This window comes from Harpia harpyja, chromosome 10 (assembly GCF_026419915.1).
Source record: "Harpia harpyja isolate bHarHar1 chromosome 10, bHarHar1 primary haplotype, whole genome shotgun sequence".
NCBI classification, from domain to species: Eukaryota; Metazoa; Chordata; class Aves; order Accipitriformes; family Accipitridae; genus Harpia; species Harpia harpyja.
This window is the reverse complement of record NC_068949.1, coordinates 28,466,346-28,485,956: the sequence shown is the minus strand read 5'-3', so window position 1 is coordinate 28,485,956 and position 19,611 is coordinate 28,466,346. Positions and strand designations below refer to the sequence as shown.

General features: G+C 37.5%; 1 protein-coding gene across 4 annotated transcripts in view; it reads left to right on the top strand.

The window, feature by feature from the left end:
- The window catches only part of EXOC6 (exocyst complex component 6), a 99,694-nt gene that overhangs the window by 6,102 nt on the left and 73,981 nt on the right, over positions 1–19,611 (top strand). For all 4 annotated transcript variants that reach the window (XM_052798290.1, XM_052798291.1, XM_052798292.1 and 1 more), the window contains exons 2-5: positions 15,217–15,388; positions 16,681–16,728; positions 16,860–16,950; positions 17,868–17,913. In XM_052798290.1, the coding sequence (XP_052654250.1) occupies positions 15,217–15,388; positions 16,681–16,728; positions 16,860–16,950; positions 17,868–17,913 (357 nt within the window). The remainder of the gene's footprint in view (positions 1–15,216; positions 15,389–16,680; positions 16,729–16,859; positions 16,951–17,867; positions 17,914–19,611) is intronic.

Below are 19,611 nucleotides of genomic sequence, written 5' to 3'. Positions count from 1 at the left end.
TTATTGATTTAAAATTGCTGGTATTTAACTTGCATCTTTAAATTTAATGACACACACTGAGTCATTATAAATGAGACTTAAATCAACTGTGTAACATGCCTTTCATTAAATAGGCAGACTGTGTATATAGCAGGTCAGGGTTAATTTTTTTTTCAGCAGACTGTGAAACTTTTATCAACATTTTTCTAACTTTAATGGCTAACTAAATGAGATTAATGACAACACCTGTTAAAGGCTCGTCACTCTCACCTTTTTATATAGCATGTTAATGTCTTACAATTCATGTCATATACATACTGTTGGGCTTTGCAAAACCAGGGAGAGTTGTCAGTGCATTTCTAATCTTTATAGAGGAAAAGGAAAAAGACAAAAAGAAAGGCAATTCCCATATCCGTCTCCCCCCCCCCCCCCAGAAGATAAATATATTAAAAAGTTAATAATAAAAAACTTTCAGGCCCTCACTGAACTCCGTATAAATACATACTAACAGAATTTCAAGAGTCAATTTTTAAGAGTGTCTCCACACTTCTTGAATACTCTGTTGGACATGCCAGGGTAATTAATAAGATAAATTCTATTCAGAAGAAAATAATTGACCGTATCTGCTGGTTGGTTAGTTTTATGTTGGTTGAAATAGGTCAAAGTGGAGCTCAATAGAGTAGAAGATGTTCTGGCAGTGGCCTGATATACTATACCTACGACTTTCTTTGAGCTTGTAGTAATGTGTAATAATTCAAAGCCCTTTTTTGAAAGTAAGTTAATTAGCTCTTAAACTGTAGCTTGGCAGTGTATTGCGTAAGCATATGGTAGACTTTTTCTGAACACTTCATCTCATGAGCTTCGCATCACTGAGTTTGCAGTGTTCTGTGATCCCTGTGTATAGCCTGTCAGAGGAGTACCTCCATGCCCACAATCAGTTGATTGAACAACTAATACAAAAGTAAAATGAAATTTAAAAATTATGGAGGAATCGATGACAGAAATTTTGTAGCTAAGGTGAAGTTGATAAGGAGGTGCTATGTCTACTGATGTATCTATAAGTGGGATGTATGCTGTGGCATTGACCCACAATCGCAGCTCAGAAAGTGCTGCTTGAAAGTCAATGTAAAAATGCTTTTAAGCAACTTCTCTGTTCCTCTGCTCCTGAAATCTGTCATCACCAAGCTGTTGCCTGGTAGATGTTAGAGCATCTTCTAGGTTGTTGTAAGTTGTGCTGGCCATGAACCTTCTTTGCAGAGTTATTAGAGGGACTCTTATGAAGACATCTCACTGGCATGTTGTCTCTGGCTACAGTAGTCACACTGACAAGAGCTGTTAGGTTAATGCGTTTCTGTCTGATGCTGCAATATGCTGCGGTGACCTTCCACTGACCTAGGACTACATTGCACTGGTAAAGGCAGCACTGAGGCACCCAGCTGTAAAGCAAAATCACTTCTGCATGGTGCTGCTTTTTTCTCATTTAGGTTGAACAGAGTTTAGAGGTAGGATGTAGATTTGTTGTGAGCCTCATAAGTGATTATGGGTGAAGTGTTAGAAGTAATTGATAACTGTTCATTCTGAACTTCTGTCCTTGTTGCAGAAAAGCTCAAGGTAAAAGGCACGCTTCAGTAAGGCATCATCAGAGGAATAAATTGAGGAAGCAAAGGTAGCAATAGTGGTCCAAGCAAGACTGTTTTGTCCTCTTCTGATCAAGGTTTCTAAGACAATTCAGAGGTAGAAATATGGAGTGAGAGTCAAATTCTGCTGCTTTTACTGAGTTGTGGTATGCTTTGCAACTGCAGGTGCTTTGCCCAGACTGGGGGCTGTAATTTGTATTTTGGAGATATTCCTGTATCCATTGAGGGGACTGTCCAAAGCCAAGTGAACAAAGCACCTAAAATATCCTTTGGAGTATGACAGGATGCTCTGAAGCCTCAATGTAACTTGTTTTACCGAAAGTATACACTATTATTACTAGCAGGTGTGATTTAGTTATGTGATTCTGTATCTTTAGCGGAATAGTTAGTAAGCAGTAGCAAAGGCAGTATGAATGACTTCTCTAGGTGTGGGAAGATAGTACAGCATTAACACAGTTGCAGGCTGGGAAGCATGTTTTCTGAGCGCTTGCCTATGGGCTGTTGGGATTTGTGATGTGGTTATCCAATGACAAAATGTGGTTGCCCTCATTTTTGCCCTGTGGTCTTACTTGTCAGGTATGATTGTCTGAAGGCATTTTTCTCCGTTTTCATTATTTTGGGTTTGGATTATGAGCCAGCAGTTTGCACTTTTGTCTATAGCTTAGTCTTGTTTTCAATATAGAGCAAATGTAAGAGGACTCTGAGATCATCAAACCAATGCTTTGAATCAGAATTGAAATGGTTTGATCATGTATTTCAATTTCAAGTAGTATGATAATGTTATACAATATTGTAAGCTATTTTTGTAGTTTGAAAATCAGTAGTCTGTATCTTTGTTAATGGTCTGTCTTCAAGCCCTGCTTAGTTTTCAAGTTAATGTGTTTTCCTTCCTGGTTCCCTTTCAAACTGAAGTTAGAAAGTAGCCCAAAGAAAGGAACTAGAAATTCCTTGTGTTAGCTGTGATCTTTTTTGGATCAGGTCACAGAGTGTACTTTGATGTATATTTGTATATCAGTTTATCTTTATTATAATAGCTAACTCCTGTTTTGCAACTGGGTTGCCAAAGAGTAAGGAGAATGGCCTGCTCACTGAGAACAGTGTATCCTGAAAAGCCGGTGGCTGGCTGGTAGTGTTGGTTGCAGGTTTTGTTAATTGGTGCAGGATTTGATGATATTCTCAGTGTTTAAGTTGAAAGGCAACAGTCAGATAAAGCAACGATCTATGTGAGCAGGTCTTATCACCACATATATTGCTATAAAGGAGCAATATTTTTTTATCTCTAGTCCATTACATAGAGTCAAACAGCATAAGAGTGTGTGCTGCAGACTGATTAAGCTGGCATTTATATATTCAGTGGCAAAACTGCAATTCTGGTTTTTCTGTAGGCTAGCCTGATATTTCAGGCAGATTTGCCATTAGTGACAAAAAGTGTTTTAGAAGGCAGCGAGGATTTGCTTACGTTACTGCAAGTTTCAACATAGTACTTCTCTACTTCTTATAAAGCCTGAAACTGTTTGTGGGTAATCATATCTGCACTGCATTTTTCTGTTGTGTGAAGAATCTTTAGGTTCAATGCTGATTAAGTTTGTCATGAAATATGTGTCTGCAAATCAGGTTATCTTGATCTTTTTAAGTGTTCATGCATCAGCTTCTGACTCAGTTCTTGCAGTGTTTTCCAAATGGGCAACTGCCAAGTGAAGCTTTAACCTAACTAGTAACCTATGTGAATAATACTTCTGAAATAGCTCTCTCCAATTTCACAAGCATTACCAAAGAGCTTGAAATTGTTCCTGTGTTTAGGAAACATGTTTCAAAATACATTAAAGCTTTTAAAATAGAGGGATCATCTGCTGAGAGATCCAGAATAGTGTACTTGATAGGTGCAGTTTGTATCATTATGTCTCATCTAAATTTAGCCTTCTCATCATATGAATGGTTTATTCACTGTAACATCAGTTATATTCAGGAAAGCCAATTATTAGTCATGCCGTTTCTTCATCGACTTATTCCTCAAGCTGATTTTATTTAGTGTCTGTTGACCCAGATTATGGACCTGCCATATGCCTAGGAAATGCATAATTTTACATCCTTCACAAATACCAGTCACATGGATACTTACTTTCTTGCAGATTTTTGGGGAAGCCAACAGCATACACTGTACTCTAGCTTTCTGTGTGTGTTGCTGAACCATTGATCTGAGACTTTGCAGTTTCCTCAATACAGATGTCTACCTGAGGAGCCTTAGCATAATTCCATTAGATATAAACCTGTTTTTGACCTGTAAGTGCTAGAGTGTTTGCACATACAGGGCTGAAATTGCAGCAACTGCAGTTAAGCAAGTTTTGTCATGTTGCATTTTATAGATTATACTACTAAAATGACCTCATAAAAAATCTATGAGGATTGATATTTCTTAAATAATGCTTCTAAGATAATGCCAGGAATGGATTCGCAAATAGGAAACTATTTCTATGGGTTCTAGTAAAGTATTAGGTACTAACTCCTTCAAAAACATCAACCTAGCTTTGCGTCAGCATGAAGTAATCACATTAGATTTTATCTTTCTGAAGGGCTTGCTATGGCTAGTTAAAAAAAATCTAGCTGTTGCCAGTCTTCCTGGCTATTACCTGGTGATGGTTGAAATGCCCAGACCTAATCCCTGTCACCACAGACCTTGGTATAACAATGACATCATGTTCAGTTTGATGTTCAGCTTAAAGTATGCTCAACAACGCATCTCTTCCTCATCTTGTCCATGTCTACTAAGGAATAATTTGTATGACTGACAAACTGTGTCCCATACAGGAAGGAGTTAATGATCTCTCCCGGAGCCTGGCTGAAGCCCTTCCTGTACCTCAACCTTTGCCAGTAATACCAAACTAGTAGGGAACTTAATCACTGATGGAGGTATTAAGAAGGAAAGAAGCAGGTTTTAGAGTGCATCAACCTTGATGGAAAGACTTGGGATTTGACAGAGAGGACTTAAAAGATGTCTTTGAACAGTTCTGCACTAGGGACCTGCAGAGAGGGCTGGGCCTTTTTTTTTTTTTTTGATATAGCATGAGAAAGGTGTTCAGCTCTAATACTGAGTGGGATTTTCACTATGTCTTAGAGAAAGTAATTTGCTTGCAAAACTGCAGTGAGTGCAACTTGCAATTCTCCCATGAATCAGAGTAATACAAAATTAATAATGCATATACTGTAGTATGTGTACCTAGGGGAATACTTTTGAGCCATTTCAACTTCAAAAAGAAGTGTTTAAACTTTCAAGTATCGCATACTTCAATTTTATTACACTCTCCTTTCTACTACAGGCATTAGGTGTTTCTGTTGGTAGCAGCTCTCACTGGGACTTTCACAGTTTGCACACTTCTTATGCGTAGAGTGACTTTGAAGGATCTCTAACCCCTTGATTTCAGTGAGGCAACATTTTCTTCTGAGTTCTGGTTTTAGTTAATTTCAACATAAAAGTAACATAGATGATATTAGCCGGCTGAATATGAGCCAGCAGTGTGCCCAGGTGGCCAAGAAGGCCAATCGCATCCTGGCCTGTATCAGGAACAGTGTGGCCAGCAGGAACAGGGAGGTGATTGTTCCCCTGTACTCGGCACTGGTGAGGCCGCACCTCGAGTCCTGTGTTCAGTTTTGGGCCCCTCACTACAGGAAAGACATTGAGCTGCTTGAGCGTGTCCAGAGAAGGGCAACCAAGTTGGTGAGGGGCCTGGAGCACAAGTCTTATGAGGAGCGGCTGAGGGATCTGGGGTTGTTCAGTCTAGAAAAGAGGAGGCTGAGGGGAGACCTTATCACTCTCTACAACTACCTGAAAGGGGGTTGTAGTGAGGTGGGTGTTGGTCTCTTCTGTCAGGTGGCTGGAGATAGGACAAGAGGAAATGGCCTCAAGTTGAGGCAAGGGAGATTTAGGTTAGATATTAGGAAAAATTTCTTTACTGAGAGGGTTGTCAAACATTGGAATGGGCTGCCCAGGGAAGTGGTTGAGTCACCATCCCTGGAGGTATTCAAAAAGCGAGTGGACAGGGTACTCCAGGGCATGGTTTAGGGGGCATGGTTAATGGTTGGACTTGATGATCTTGAAGGTCTTTTCCAACCGAAATGATTCTATGATTCTATGATTCTATATTGTTTTATACTGTATGTATGTTCTGTTTGGTTTTATAAACTTAGGAAACAGTAATGAGGTAGCCAGTGCATGCTACCTCCTCTTGAAATGTGGAGTTTCTGGGGCATGCTGGAGTGTCACTTTTCCCTAAGGCATGAACAGATTTTCTGCTGCTTAGTCTATTTATCGAGCAGGTAGAGGACTGGAGTAAGGTAACAAAGAGTAGTAGAATTCAGTTGCTTCAACACAGTTAGTTGCTTCCCAACTGAGAGAAACACTGTGAGTTAGTTTTAGTTGGGCTTTTGAATTAAAACCAGACTTTTAAAGTCATCTTTCATTTTCTTCAGTGATCCTGGGTGATGTGCATATGCAAAGGATATATAGTACAGGCTGTTGATTTGCATGAGAGATATACATGATGATTTTCTATGTATAGGCTGTGTGAGCTCATAGAGTTAACAAAAATTAATAATATAAAATTATTAGAAAATATATGCTTTGGCTATATATTTGCAGAAGAATGTGACACATCAAAGAATTACCTGGTTTGTATTGAATACAATACATTGTTAATCCAATTGGCTTTGAAACTTTTTAATTATTGGATATTTTATTTAATCTGGAACTTCTTGATTTCTAAAATAATATATTTACATCTGTGTAGTGTTGGTATTCAAAGCCTGTTGAAATAAGTAACTTAGACATTTGTGACATTAAATGTTCTGTTCTATTTCGTATGTCTCCTGAAGTCTCTACTGGAACGATGGGTACATATTTATCTTGAAGATTATGTCTAAAGTGTCCCAGATAAAGAAGAAAGATTAGCTATAGGTTGTAATAGATGGGTAGTTATTTGTGGGAGATGTGTAATAGCAAGCAATCTGATCAAATCTTTAAAAAGAACTTAGAAGCTCACAATTTCATTTATAGATTAATCTATTGCTCCTAAAATGGAACAATTTATGTTACAGTCTGTGGAAATATTAAGGGAAGATAAGAATATTGCTATATGAACTCCAGTTTCTTATTTTATTTTATATAAAATCACGTATGTTCCAACTATGTCCACTGTATCCCTTTAGGTATATGAAACAGATGGCCAGACTTGGCATTTTGTTACATGGTGATAGCTAGCACCAAAGTGAGTGAAGCTGGCATTTTTTTTGCTGTCTTTTTAATCTACTTTTACAACACAAAATTAGGAAAAAAATAGCAGCGCAGCACTTGTTTTTCAGTTTCTTGCTTCATACATCAGTAAGTCACACAAAGGCTTAGCAGGAAGAGGCATCTCCGTGGTCAGCAGTGTAAAAACAGGAAGGAGGAAGTCTATTGCAAATCTGGGTTTACTGATTATCAGTTCATGTTTCGCTGCAGAGGATGTCCATTAACAGCCATCAGCGTGATACATTGCTTATCCAGCATGAACAATGACTGCTGTAGTGCTGCTACTACAGAATATGGACCCTGCTTATAGGAAGTAATGTTAACTAACAAACTGTACTCAGCCCTTTCCTGCTCATAGAAGCAGGATACTATTAGTGAGAACAATTCACAGAAATTGCACATCCAGGAAAACCAGGCAAGGAAAGCATAACAGCTAAACTAAGATTAATAAAATCTTTTCTCTGATTAGGGCATAGCTTGAGTTCTACGTCGTTCTAGCATGTAATGCAATCTTTTAAATAGAGTGGTGAGATGTAATTATGAATAAGTATGGCAGAACTGGACCCTCGGTAGCACCTGGCATAGAAAGGCTGCTTAGGTTTTAAGAAATGTACTTATTACCATAACTCCAGTTGAATTACAGGAAACACCTGGACATTATTTTATAAAGCTTTTTAGGGTGTATGCAGCAACCTATATGAAATTACTCCATGGAAAAATCCCTACAAAGTTTGCAGTTTGTGTAAACAGAAAATATCTTTGTTTATTGTAAGACAAAGGACATTTCTGCAGTGTTTCCTGTGAAATTGCAGCTTAAATGGAGTGTGTGATACAGTATCATGGTTAGGGATGCCATGGTTATAGTCACAATGACAGGTCTGTTTAAAGGCAAAATCTTAATTCGCATGGTTAGTGTTTTGTGCTTGCAACAATCCCACTGAATTCATCATGCAAATTTGAATTGTAAATATTTTATTTTATAACTTTATTTAATCTCTCGCTCTTTTTTTTTTTTTTTTTAAATCAAATAAGAAATGGAGGGAGAGGACAAACATCTACTGGGCCACTACTTGCAATGTGTGTATGGGAGCTAGTTGAGAGCATCTCTAGCCTCAGTACAAAATTGACTTTGGTAGCAAGGTACGAATTCTAAACCCATGGTTTTCCACAAGCACAGTTTCTTCATTTGGCAGTTGGCTTATTTGTGTGTGTGTGTGTGTGTGTGTTTTGTTTTGTTTCAAGTATTACTTTGAAAAACAGAAAAAAAAATTATGTCCGAGTTTCTATTTTTTGTGACTTGGTTTAACTGATCAAAGTGATCAGTTAAAAGTTTATTTTTTCTCACAATGCTAAATCTAAAGTTCTACTTGCATCCCTTGCAGTTCAGAATTTGCATGGTCAGGCTTACGTTCCATGTCAAACTTGTACAACTGTGCAGATATGTGCAATTCCTGTCATCGTCACAGCATTCATGGAGATGTAACCGATTGGCACTTACTAAGTGGTTATCAGTACCCTCAAAAGAATGTGTGTATACAGTTTTTAATTGCTTCATATGTCTTGTGTAATCAGGAAATGAAAGACTTTGTGGCAGTGTAGGCAGGGGTGGGGAACCTGCAATTTATCCTAGAAATGGGACAGAACAGGATGGGTTGGGGGTGTGTGAAAATGGTGGAAGGTGGCAAGTCATTAATGAGGAGCTACTTTGTCCAGTAAAAAGATCGGTATTTTTTTTCTCTATTTTCTGACACTTTTTTTTCCTATTTTTTAAATAGATGGTCTGTTTTAAGAGTCTTTGCTGCTGTTAGAACCTATTATTATAAACGATTACTAGGAAGAGAAGTGTTCACTCAAAATTTACAGTAATGCTCCATAAGCTCAGAGATGTTTCACCTGAATATGGGTTACAATTAAAAATCAAATCACTGCCCATTTAAAAAAGCAAAACACACACACAAAAAACCAAACCCCAAAACCTTCAAGAAATAACAGATTTTTTTAAAACCCCAAAAGGATTTATTAAATATTAGTTTTTTCTTTATCTAATAGACTGTTCTAGTAGTGATTTTTCAATTGACAGAGTTATTTATTACCAACCAGGAATTCATATTGTCTTCTGCATCATTATTTTCATATGAAAGTATGGAGCTTTTATTTTTAATAAAATAAACTCTTCAAGTTCATTTTTGCCTGAAGCCTGTGTACCTGAGCAGTTCTGCTTACCATTGAAAAGTTACAGCTATTGCCATAGATATAAGGGACAAAATTACTTCAGTTCTCATTGTGATTACTCTTGCAATTCACTTTTCCATGCTAAACTCCCACCAAGTAGTTTACAGTGGAAGTTGTGTTCAGGTTTCTGATTATTCTCATTTTCTAGTGGGAAGATGATGTAGATGTGAAAGGATAAGGAGGGAAAAAGCAAATTTGGGGTATTCTCAAAAAATATTTTCAGGCTCCTCTGCTTTTATACTTACTAGTCTATATGCACTCCTTTGCCTATCTTTCCAGTAGTCCGGTCAGTGTATTAAATTAATTTCTGGGCTTACGATTTTTTTTGGCCTGTAACTTTTTATTTCCCTCCTCCTTAGTGAAATGCTGATCCTCTTTCAGTCCCATTTGCACACAGGCATTTAATGACATGTATCCTGGTTACATGCACAGAAAATACTTAAATGATAGCAGAAATGTATTTTTGAAGCTGTACTGTAACCATTTGTGAAGAGATCTATGATAGTGGCTTGCAGTGATAATGCATATGTATGGAGTTGTCATTGTAGAATGGATCAGATTATTTGAGGATAGTTGATTTTTTTAAATTATTTATTTGTAAAGGGTGAGGTGGAATTCACAGCAGGTTAGGTTTTATGATTCTTGGCTGAATTTTAGCGCTCTGGAGATTAGCCTTTTTGCTTGCTCAGCGGCTGGTATTTTTGTGGATAGAATAGTGCCCTCTGGTGCTTCAATAAATTTTTGCATGTAAACAAAAAAATTGTCAATTAAGACCTTTTCAGTTTTGAAAATAAAAATTTTAGGGAGGTTTTTTATGTTGTAAAGTAACCTTGTTTGATTTTCTTCAATTGGAAAATAGTTGCATATCTGAAAGTTCTCCTTAATTTTTTACTGAGAACTGAATTCAAATCTACTTATGCTTGTCTTTCTCCCTTCAGACCAGCTGGTAAGAAAAGATCAAAGTAAAAATATCCTTATTGCCATAAAATTGAGCCACTGACTGAGACATCTTTCTCCTTTAGGTTAAGCTGTCTCTGACTATTCCTAGTTAATTTTTTTCCTCTTTCAAGTACTTTCTGCACTATCTTGTATTTACCTGGACTGGCATTAATGATTTGTATTGTCCACTTGTTGGGATAAGTCCGAAGAAAAAGTCTCTATATACAGAGTTCTAGAAATATAGACAAATAACCTGCTATACATTACCAGAAAAATCCTTCAGCTCTGCTTGTGCTCTTCATGGATGCCCTGCTTGCCCCATCAATTAGGAATGAAAATAGTACATGTCCTGTCACTGATTCGCAGTACTGGTGTCTAACTAGTCACTCAAGTGAATGGTCTCTCATTCCAGATTGAAAATTAAGATGGTATGTTGCGTATTTTTTTGTGTGTGCCAAAATCAAGTACAGACTTCTGTCTCCAACATCAGTGATTTTCTCCCCCCCCCCTTTTTTTTTTCAGTTTGAAGACTCATACTGAGAAAAAGCTTGCTCTTCAGAGTTTCATGGTGTGAATCAGCAACTAGCAGTCTGTAGGTTTCTATAGCTGTATAGATCAGAGGTTGAAAGCAATTGTAATATAAACTGATCAGGTCTTTCAGTTTGGCTCAGTTCAGGTTTGTGCTATATTTCAGATCACCAGCATCCACTTCAGGGGTCCATACAGCTGAAGAGGATCCTTGGGATTCTTCATTCAGAGGAGTATAAATGTAAACAAAAATTGAAAGAACTATATATTACACATGTACAATTTCTCTTGATAGCCTAGGCATGTTTGCCCCTTTTTATGACACTTCCCACTGATGTATGTGAAGCAACTTAAAGTGAGAGAGATTTTTGGAGTAGACGTAAGTGCATGTAATAGTCATCTCCTGAAGAAATGTGTCTGGAAGGGTTACCATTTCCTCACTGTCTTCCCAACAGAGCTCTGTGTGTGTGTGCATTGTAAATTCTGTTAAGTTTGTCTCGTAATTTAAAAGAATTAGCTGTAGGATGCTTTCAGGATTCCATGTCTCTCTCCAAGATGTTGCAATATGGTGATTTGTCTGCCTGGTAGTTTAACTCTGAAAAGTGCAGAATTGCTATCATAATTGCTTGCAGTGCCATAATCTGTTGAAATGTACACCTTCAGATAATAATTCAAAGGTAGAAATTACTTTATTTAGGTAATATAGGTAATTTTTGAAATGTATGTATGGAAAATAAGCTTCAGTATCAGAACTAAACCATACTGTACTATGTATGATGTTCCATAATGGGTCAATTAGGTGTGCATCGCTGCAGTTGTGTTTGCAGTTTTGAGAAAAAGCCTAATTTCTGTCCATGGCCAGAGATGGCATGGCTCTCTCAAGTACACTTACACTTTCAAAAAGGCCAGTGCTTTAGGTCAGACTTCCTTCTGAAGCCTCTGAAATAGCATGTGTATAGTGTCCTAAGAGTACACCGTCTTAAGGAAGTTAGTGAACTTGTTTAATTCGCCTTCTTACTTCTCACCTAGATCAGAGAGTTGTGATACAAAGTGTGAATTTCTTTTAAATACTGTGATGATTTTTTTCTTTAAAGGTAAGCAGTTCTGTCTCAGGATTTTTTTCACTAGTGTACTGAAGAGGGTTGATTTGTATTGTTCCCACAAGATGGAGCTGTCTACATATGTAATTAATATGGAATTTATACCACTAGTGAATCTTAAGGAGCTCTGTCAAAATACTGGTTTAGATCACAGATCACCATTTTATTAGTATCCCTGCAGGAAACAGGACAATGTAGAACATAAAATAGTAACTATTATTTTAATAAGGTGGGGTAATGTTGTGGTTAAGGTAGTGTGTCAGGATGTACACAGTATTGATTTCTTCCTTCCCAATTTTAAACATTTATTCCCTGTATGATTTTGAATTAAATATTGTGATAATACCACTGAGAATTATCAATCATTACTTTATTTATTTTCATTAAACTGAAGTATAAGTAGCTTTAATACTGAGAAAAAATAATAAATACTGATTTTTATAACAGTGAATACTGTATTGCCTATGCTATATCGTATGTGCTTCCAGGATTTCTGGCTATGTTGTCTGGAATTGTTTGACAACATTTTAAAGAGAAATCTCCTGATGACAAATTATTTCCTTCTCTCAGTATTTTAACAGCATGTCTGCCATTGTTGACAGATCTGAAATTGATAAAAAGGTATCAAGACAGCCATGCTGAACTGCAGCTACTGGATACCCCAAAATCATCAGGCAATAACTAAGTCCAAAAAGACAGTGCATTGCTACCACCAAAGAAAGTTTGGTGGTACAAACTCAAATATGGAGTTCCTCTTGCACCATCTTTTTACAGTCTTGTTCTCATTTTAGGTATATTTGGTCTGTGTGTGTTTTACTACTGTTTTCACTTACGGTTATGTTACACAGCTTACAGTTATGAGTCCATAGTGATAGATGGAAGTCTCCTATCTTTGTGATAATGATACACCTTTCTCACTTCCCTTTGAGAACACTGGAAGGAGACCTGAACTTGTAGACACCTTCCACCCTTAAATAAAAGGCTCGAGGAAGTAGTAATAAATTGAACTTTTTTTCTGGTTTTTGCTTTAGCATCCAGTGCAGTATAGATGGCGAGTCCAGCCCATTCAGAGGAAGCTCATGCATGCCTGATATCTGTGAAGGCACTATCTGATGCCTCTGGTCCTCCTAATATTTTTATTTCTTCTCCAGGAATGGTACTCTGGAGACCTGTGGATGTCCCTCTGTGTCCATCCTGTAGGTTCCAACATCTCTGACCCTTTTCTTATAGAGACAGAGCAGCACTCACGTCACCAGCTTGTACTGTGTATTTTGGAGCACTACAACATCAGTTCTTGAATCTTCTTCTCACCCCTTTCCCATTTCTTTACAGGTAGCAGTGATACTGTCTACATGTTTCCCACTATGTTTTCAGATGCAGAATGTTAGGTTGCCTAATGAGAGATCACTTAATGCTGACTATGTGTCTTGCACCTTTATTTCCTCCCAGGCCAGGTTGCTGCTTCTCCCTCCAGCCAGCACCAGGTTCTGGGTTCAGGTGTTTCCCACTGACAGGTGTGGCTCACTCATGATCTTCCACGATAGCCCTTTAAACCTCAGTTGTCCTGGGCAGCCTTGAGGGGTCTCTTTCAGGCAGCCTGACAGGAACCTCGAGAGGAGAGACTGACTGTCATACATTTGCTCCTTCCAGCTGTTATTTCAAACTGCGGTGGTGGAGAGGGTGAGGGGTATTTTTCCCTTTGTGAACCACTTCATGGGTCAACAATCTTACATTTTTCCCTTGGTGCACTTTGGAGGAAAGGGCCTGCCTTTCAGTACCGTAGCCTTATTTTCCTATCATAAGCTAAAGGGGGATATTCTAGAAGTATTTTATTGAATAGATTTTTCCCTGAGAAAATACCTATAGCAAGCAGGCTATCGGGAATTGGCTTTCTTCCTTTGGCATGTAGGACAGCTTATTACCTTTCTCATTTCTCTAACTTCAGTTGCTTCTCTGAGTATATCGTCCAAGGTCAAAAGGAACTCAAAAAGGATGAAGAATCTAGTTACAAGAGTCTTTTCAATCTCTTCTATACCCTTTTCTTCCTTGAAAGGTCAAGTTCTTGTCAGACACTCAGCTATAGGTTTGTTGAATGGGGGATGATGACCCCAGATCTTGGCAGAGCACAGTTGTCTGGTTAGAAAAGAGGATCTTGAAGAATATGGGAAGTCATACTTCTCCAAGAAGACTGGGTGAGAAGTACTTTCTCTCTCCTCAAGAGTTTTAGAGGCTTTGACTCACTGTTGCCTGGATCTTGAACTTAAGACTGTACTTCTACAAGCAACTTTGAGACCGTTGGAACTTCAGCTTTTCCTGCCCCATCCCCCATCTTAAGGATTTTTTTTTAAATTTTTTTTTTTTAAAAGCAGCTTCTCCTTACAGATTTCTGTAGAAAACTTTGTAATTATGAAAGGAAATTAGAGGCTAAAAAAAGCAGTTTAAAGATTTTTGATCTCCTGATGTTTTTGAGCTTTTGTACTTTGCAGTAGAAACCTGTTTATATATGTATGACTATATCATCCTCGTATTGCCGCTCTCATTCTATCTGAAAAGCTGCTTCAAAAATTACCTGTCTTTGCTGTTGTTGCTATATCAGGTTATTAATAAAATTTTGGAACTGCCTGTGCCTTACATTTCTTGGGAGACTTTATACCTTTGATTTCCAGTACAGTTCTCTGTAATACCTCTTTTCTTGCTTCCTCTGCTAAAGTCTAAAGCTATAAATGGCCCCACCTCCTTTGCTCATTCTCATGCTTGAGCATTTTTCCTTGCAGCTTTCTATTTCTGACTCAACTCAACAAGCTACGCTGGTAATTTCTCTAGGAGTCATGTTTCCTGCTTGAGGTTTATAAGTGTACTATTCAAACAATTAGTAAAATAAACCAAAAGACCTGATTTTAGCCATTCCTGAAAGTTAGATCCCATTGAGATAGCAGCCTTAGGCATGTGCATGTCATCGTTTTGCTCTGGGAGACATTGAGCGTGGGCCGGAGGAGGCAGGGAGCAGTGGGGATTGCCTTCCGCTGGGGGGGCCGGCTGCTGCCACACAGTGCTCCGGTCGCTATGGCTGGAAGCATCCAACCCTGATTTAGTTGGATAAGTCTGGTGTCAGGAATACCAGGAAAGCAAATTTGTATGTTTTCACTTCTTTATATTTAGCAAAGAGTGGAATTTGATGGAAAAGCGATCCGTGCTATTTGAGGTGGTTGGAGAAACTGATTCTTTTGTACCCATAGTATTAGGGCATAAATAACAGACCAGTGAGGCTCAGGTCAACCATGATGTAACTGGTTAAGCACCTGGATTAATGCCATAAGGGCTGGGTTCAGTTCTCAGTTTTGCGCCATGTCTTTCTTTTAATGATGATTTTGGTGGAGTGGATCACAAATGATGCCACCGTAACATCAAGTTTGTGTGCTTTTATTTTCTTTTTAAGAGAGAGATTTCAATAAAGATCCTTGCATACTATTTTTAGCTGGGGGAAAAAGTAAACTTTGATTTTCTTATTTGTATTTAACAGGTCTGTATATGATGACCAACCAAATGCACATCAGAGGTTTATGGAAAAACTAGATGCCTGCATACGTAACCATGACAGGGAGATAGAAAAGATGTGCAATTTTCACCATCAGGGCTTTGTGGATGCTATTACAGAACTTCTTAAAGTTAGGGCTGATGCAGAAAAATTAAAGGTAAGGAACTAGTTTTTTTGAGTTTTATATTTTATTGTCTTTGAATTTAAAAGAAGGAACTTGACTCTTCTACTGAAGAATAAGAATTTAGTGATTATCACATACACTCTGATGTATACAACAATTTTTTAAAAGTGGATTATTTAAGATTTGTAATTAGAGCTGTTGCCTGATCCAGTAGTTTACATTTACAAAGCTGAGTATTTTATTAGGTCTAGTTCTCTTTTTTTTTTTTTAATGTATGTTTTCAGCAAATGTTACTAAAATTATTTTGCCCTTTTTAAAGGCTTTCTCAGAAGGTAGTGAACAACAAATGGCAAAACCAATATTTCTTACATAGGTCTTTTTCTAACCATGCGTTTATATGTCAGACCTTAGAAAAATTTAAAATCTTGATTAGAAAAATAAAAATACTGCAGTTATTAATGAGAAATAAATTTTCTTTACTTTGTAATGAGTAGGAGAGTAGGTGGAGTTAGTAGTTTTCATTAAAAATGAGAACTAAGATTTACTCCCAAACCAGAATGCAGAATAGTGAATTATGAGATCCGTCCCTTTTAGCTCTCTTTACACTTTTGAGAGCAAAATATGCACACCAGACAGAATGAGCATAGTTCATCAGAGGTTATGATTAGAAGAGCATTATATAAAGGATATTCAGATAACAAGAGACCAAATACAGCATCAATGAGGTCATTGAGCATCTTTGTTCAGAAATTAATGAGATTTTTAATAAACTAGAATGTGCTTCCTTATTATGATGACCTAATGAGTCACTTACTATGTGGGAAAATCTGAGGTCGAGCTTTGCCTGCACCTGCAGCATTAAAATGTTGCTGTGGTTTGGAGATTTCCACGTTTGATGTTAATCAACCACCCAGTGTTTGCATTCAGCAAAGTATGAATGTTTAATTACCATAAAATGCAATCACCATTTCTTACAGACAATGAAGGGCCCATAGAGCTCATTGAGGTTATCAAAAAGGGACCAGTGGTCAATTGGGTCAATGATTTGAATTGTTTGACAGACCTACAGAAACAAGGAAAGTTCAAAAATCCCAAGTAAATTTGAGAAGTTTGCCACAGAATCTGTTAGAAAGAACTGTCATAAGTAATTGAAGTTAACAAAAGCCCTTTGCGATCAAAAGTTCAAGTTCAAGCTGTAGAGTTAATTTGAATTTGCATTTCTTTGTTCTAAGTTTCTCATGAAGCATGATCTGATTACAAGGGTGAGCAGTCACATCAGGGCAATATATGCATATTTGTCTAACAAAGGTGAAATTATTTTTAAGGTCCAAGTTACTGATACCAACCGAAGGCTTCAGGATGCTGGGAAAGAGGTGAGAAAGTGGTGCTTCCTATATGGGCATTATGAATATTTGTAGCAAATTAAATTTATTTGCATAATTTAATTGTGATTTTCTTTTTTTTTTTCTTTCTTTCTTTTTTTTTTTTTTTTTAAATCTCTAAGGTGATAGCCCAAACAGAGGAAATCATCCGATGTAGAGTTCAGCAACGGAATATTACAACAGTTGTGGAAAAACTACAGTTGTGTCTTCCAGGTGAGTGACCTATAGCTAAATACGATGGCAAATTAAATACAGTAAGTCACAGTAGCCAAAATGGAAAAGAATTTTATTTTTTAAGTTGTGGTCCTGTAACATCCAGTTCAACACAAAAATAAGTGGGCTTTAAAACAATGTCAACACGTAGGTTCCATCTCTTTTACAATACTTGACATAAAGCAATTATGACACTTTGTGAGAAGCCAGTGAGACAGATATAAATGATGCAAACAACGTAGCCACATACAGCTTTAAATGAAATAATATTTTAATATGATAAACAATGAATTTGTTGCTTAAGAGGGTGGGTTTTACTGTTTGAATTCTAGTGAAAATACTAATGATTCTGTTTCAACGTTGTACTTTCAGCTCTGTGTCTTTACAGGCTTTTTTTTTTTTTTATAAAGCATAAGAGCTCTAAATGATGTTTCAGAAGGGTCATATTGTAGGATTGCACACAGCTCTATAAGGGTTTCATCCTGTTTGTGATATTGGCGTAAACAGATTTGAGAATTTTTCTTTGCAAAGTCTTGTTGTTGACTTGTTATGAGTACAGTAGGTGGTACTGTTGCCATTTAATGGAGACAGGTCATAGGGTGGTAATGCAGATAAAGTTATGGTATGTAGTAAGTGAATGAATATGCTTGATATATATAGCGTCTACTGTTACATTTCATCTTAATTCTTTTTCATTTAAAGGCTGTTAAGAGTTCAGTTCTTTTTTCTTAGCTGCGTTCTAGAATTATTTTTTTTTTGCTAGTTTTATCACATTTATGTTACAGTAGGAATTAAATAAGGTAAATTTAGCATATCCTTTTCTATGGTTTATTTTGTCCTTTACAGTATATATTTTCCTCTTTTATTAACTAAAGCCACAATAAGATCCATGGGTTAATCTGCTTGTTTTTATGCAGTGCTGGAAATGTACAGCAAACTAAAAGAACAGATGAATGTAAAAAGGTGAGTGAACTTATTTCTATGAGTAAAATATAACATTTGTAAGTAAACTGATAGAATAGCAAACACTGATGTAGACATGTAAGTATTCTAAGTCCTGTAGCTTGGTATGTGTAGTCGTCTTTTCATAATACCTTGTCTGTGTTTCAAGAATGTCACTGCAAGTGAACAAATGTTATATTAAATATAAAGACTTCTAGGAGCTTAGTGATTGCCATGAAAAATAATGTTTACTTAAATAAGCATAACATGCAGTGAAATTACGATTATAAAATGTGAAGTGTATTATTTTTTTAATACTTAAAACAGTTTAAGAAGCAAGAATCATAAGATCCTTAGGGAGTAAAGATACTTCACAGTACCTTAATACCTGATTAATCTGTCATAATGTATTTGAATTGAATTCATAATCCAAGAAAAAAGGACATTTCACTTCATATACCTTTCTTTAGACTTATCTGGTATCTCTGTGCTAACCTTTTGTGTGCATGGGGCTACAAGAATGAAGTGCAGAAAATGTGCTGGTGTTGGGGTTGTTTTCCCTCTGTGACAAACTGACTTGTTAAAAAAAAATTAAAACCATAATTAAAAATAAATGTCTAGAATAATGGTTTTGAACTGGTACATGACGAGTTGCTCCTTCCTCTGTTGTGTCTTCGCTTTCCATCTTCTCAGAGAGCCACTTACTGCTGCTGTAACCCCAGCATTCCCAGTTCTCTCTGTGTGACAGCTTGGCTGCCCCTGCCCCCTGTAGCTGTCATCCTATCCCACTGGGGCTGCTGCTGCCGCCTTGTACCTCATGTACACCCACCGCAGGAGTACCACTGCTGCTCTTTTCCTGATTTCTACAGCATCATTGCCACCTTCATCCCTGCCTGCTTTTCATACAGCCTCAGTCACACCGATTGCTCTGTGTCTTCCTTTGCGGGATTCATGATCATTGTCATTGCCTCTTTGTGCACCTGGCACTACTGCAGCAAGCTTCTGCTAACAAGTCTGTCTGGACCTGTTTCCATTTGGAACTAGCTAGGCATAGTAAGGTGTCTACAGGACTACTATGTAATCTAGATTTACTTTTGGACTGTTTGTCTGGATTTCTGTTGTCTGGCTAACCAACACCTCCTGCCATACCACTGGACATCTGAAAATCCTCAACAAAGGCCACTGTGTATGAGTAAATCGGCTCTAAAGCCTGTGTACAGACATGCCCAAAATGCATGAGATCTACTGTACACATCAGATCAATCAGCATTGCAGCAAATCTGATGCATCTTTGACAGTGGTATATGTCCTACTTGATACCTGTGCACACATGCTGTCTGGGAGGTCTGCTGCAGAAATAGAAGAGCTTTAAGAATAACCTAATAGTTATGGCACTATGCTGTCTCTTATTAACAATCAAAACTTGCTAGATGTGAACCAGTGTGGTAGATCTTATCAGGTTGACTACTATACGCTATTTCCTCTGAACAGGACACTGATTTGATATCTGCTTAGAGTAGCTGGCAGCATGTTGTTGCAGTGCTCTTGGAGCAGCTCAGCAGAAAGATGTAAACAGTCCAGTGCTGTTGCTGCTCTGGTCAGAGAACAGACTGCAGGGTGTGCTGTCTGAATCGCACTGCTTCCGTCTGCAAGGTGGTCTGTAGAGCACGCTATGTTTAGCATGTTGAAAATACAAAAACACTGGAATTAAGGCCTGCA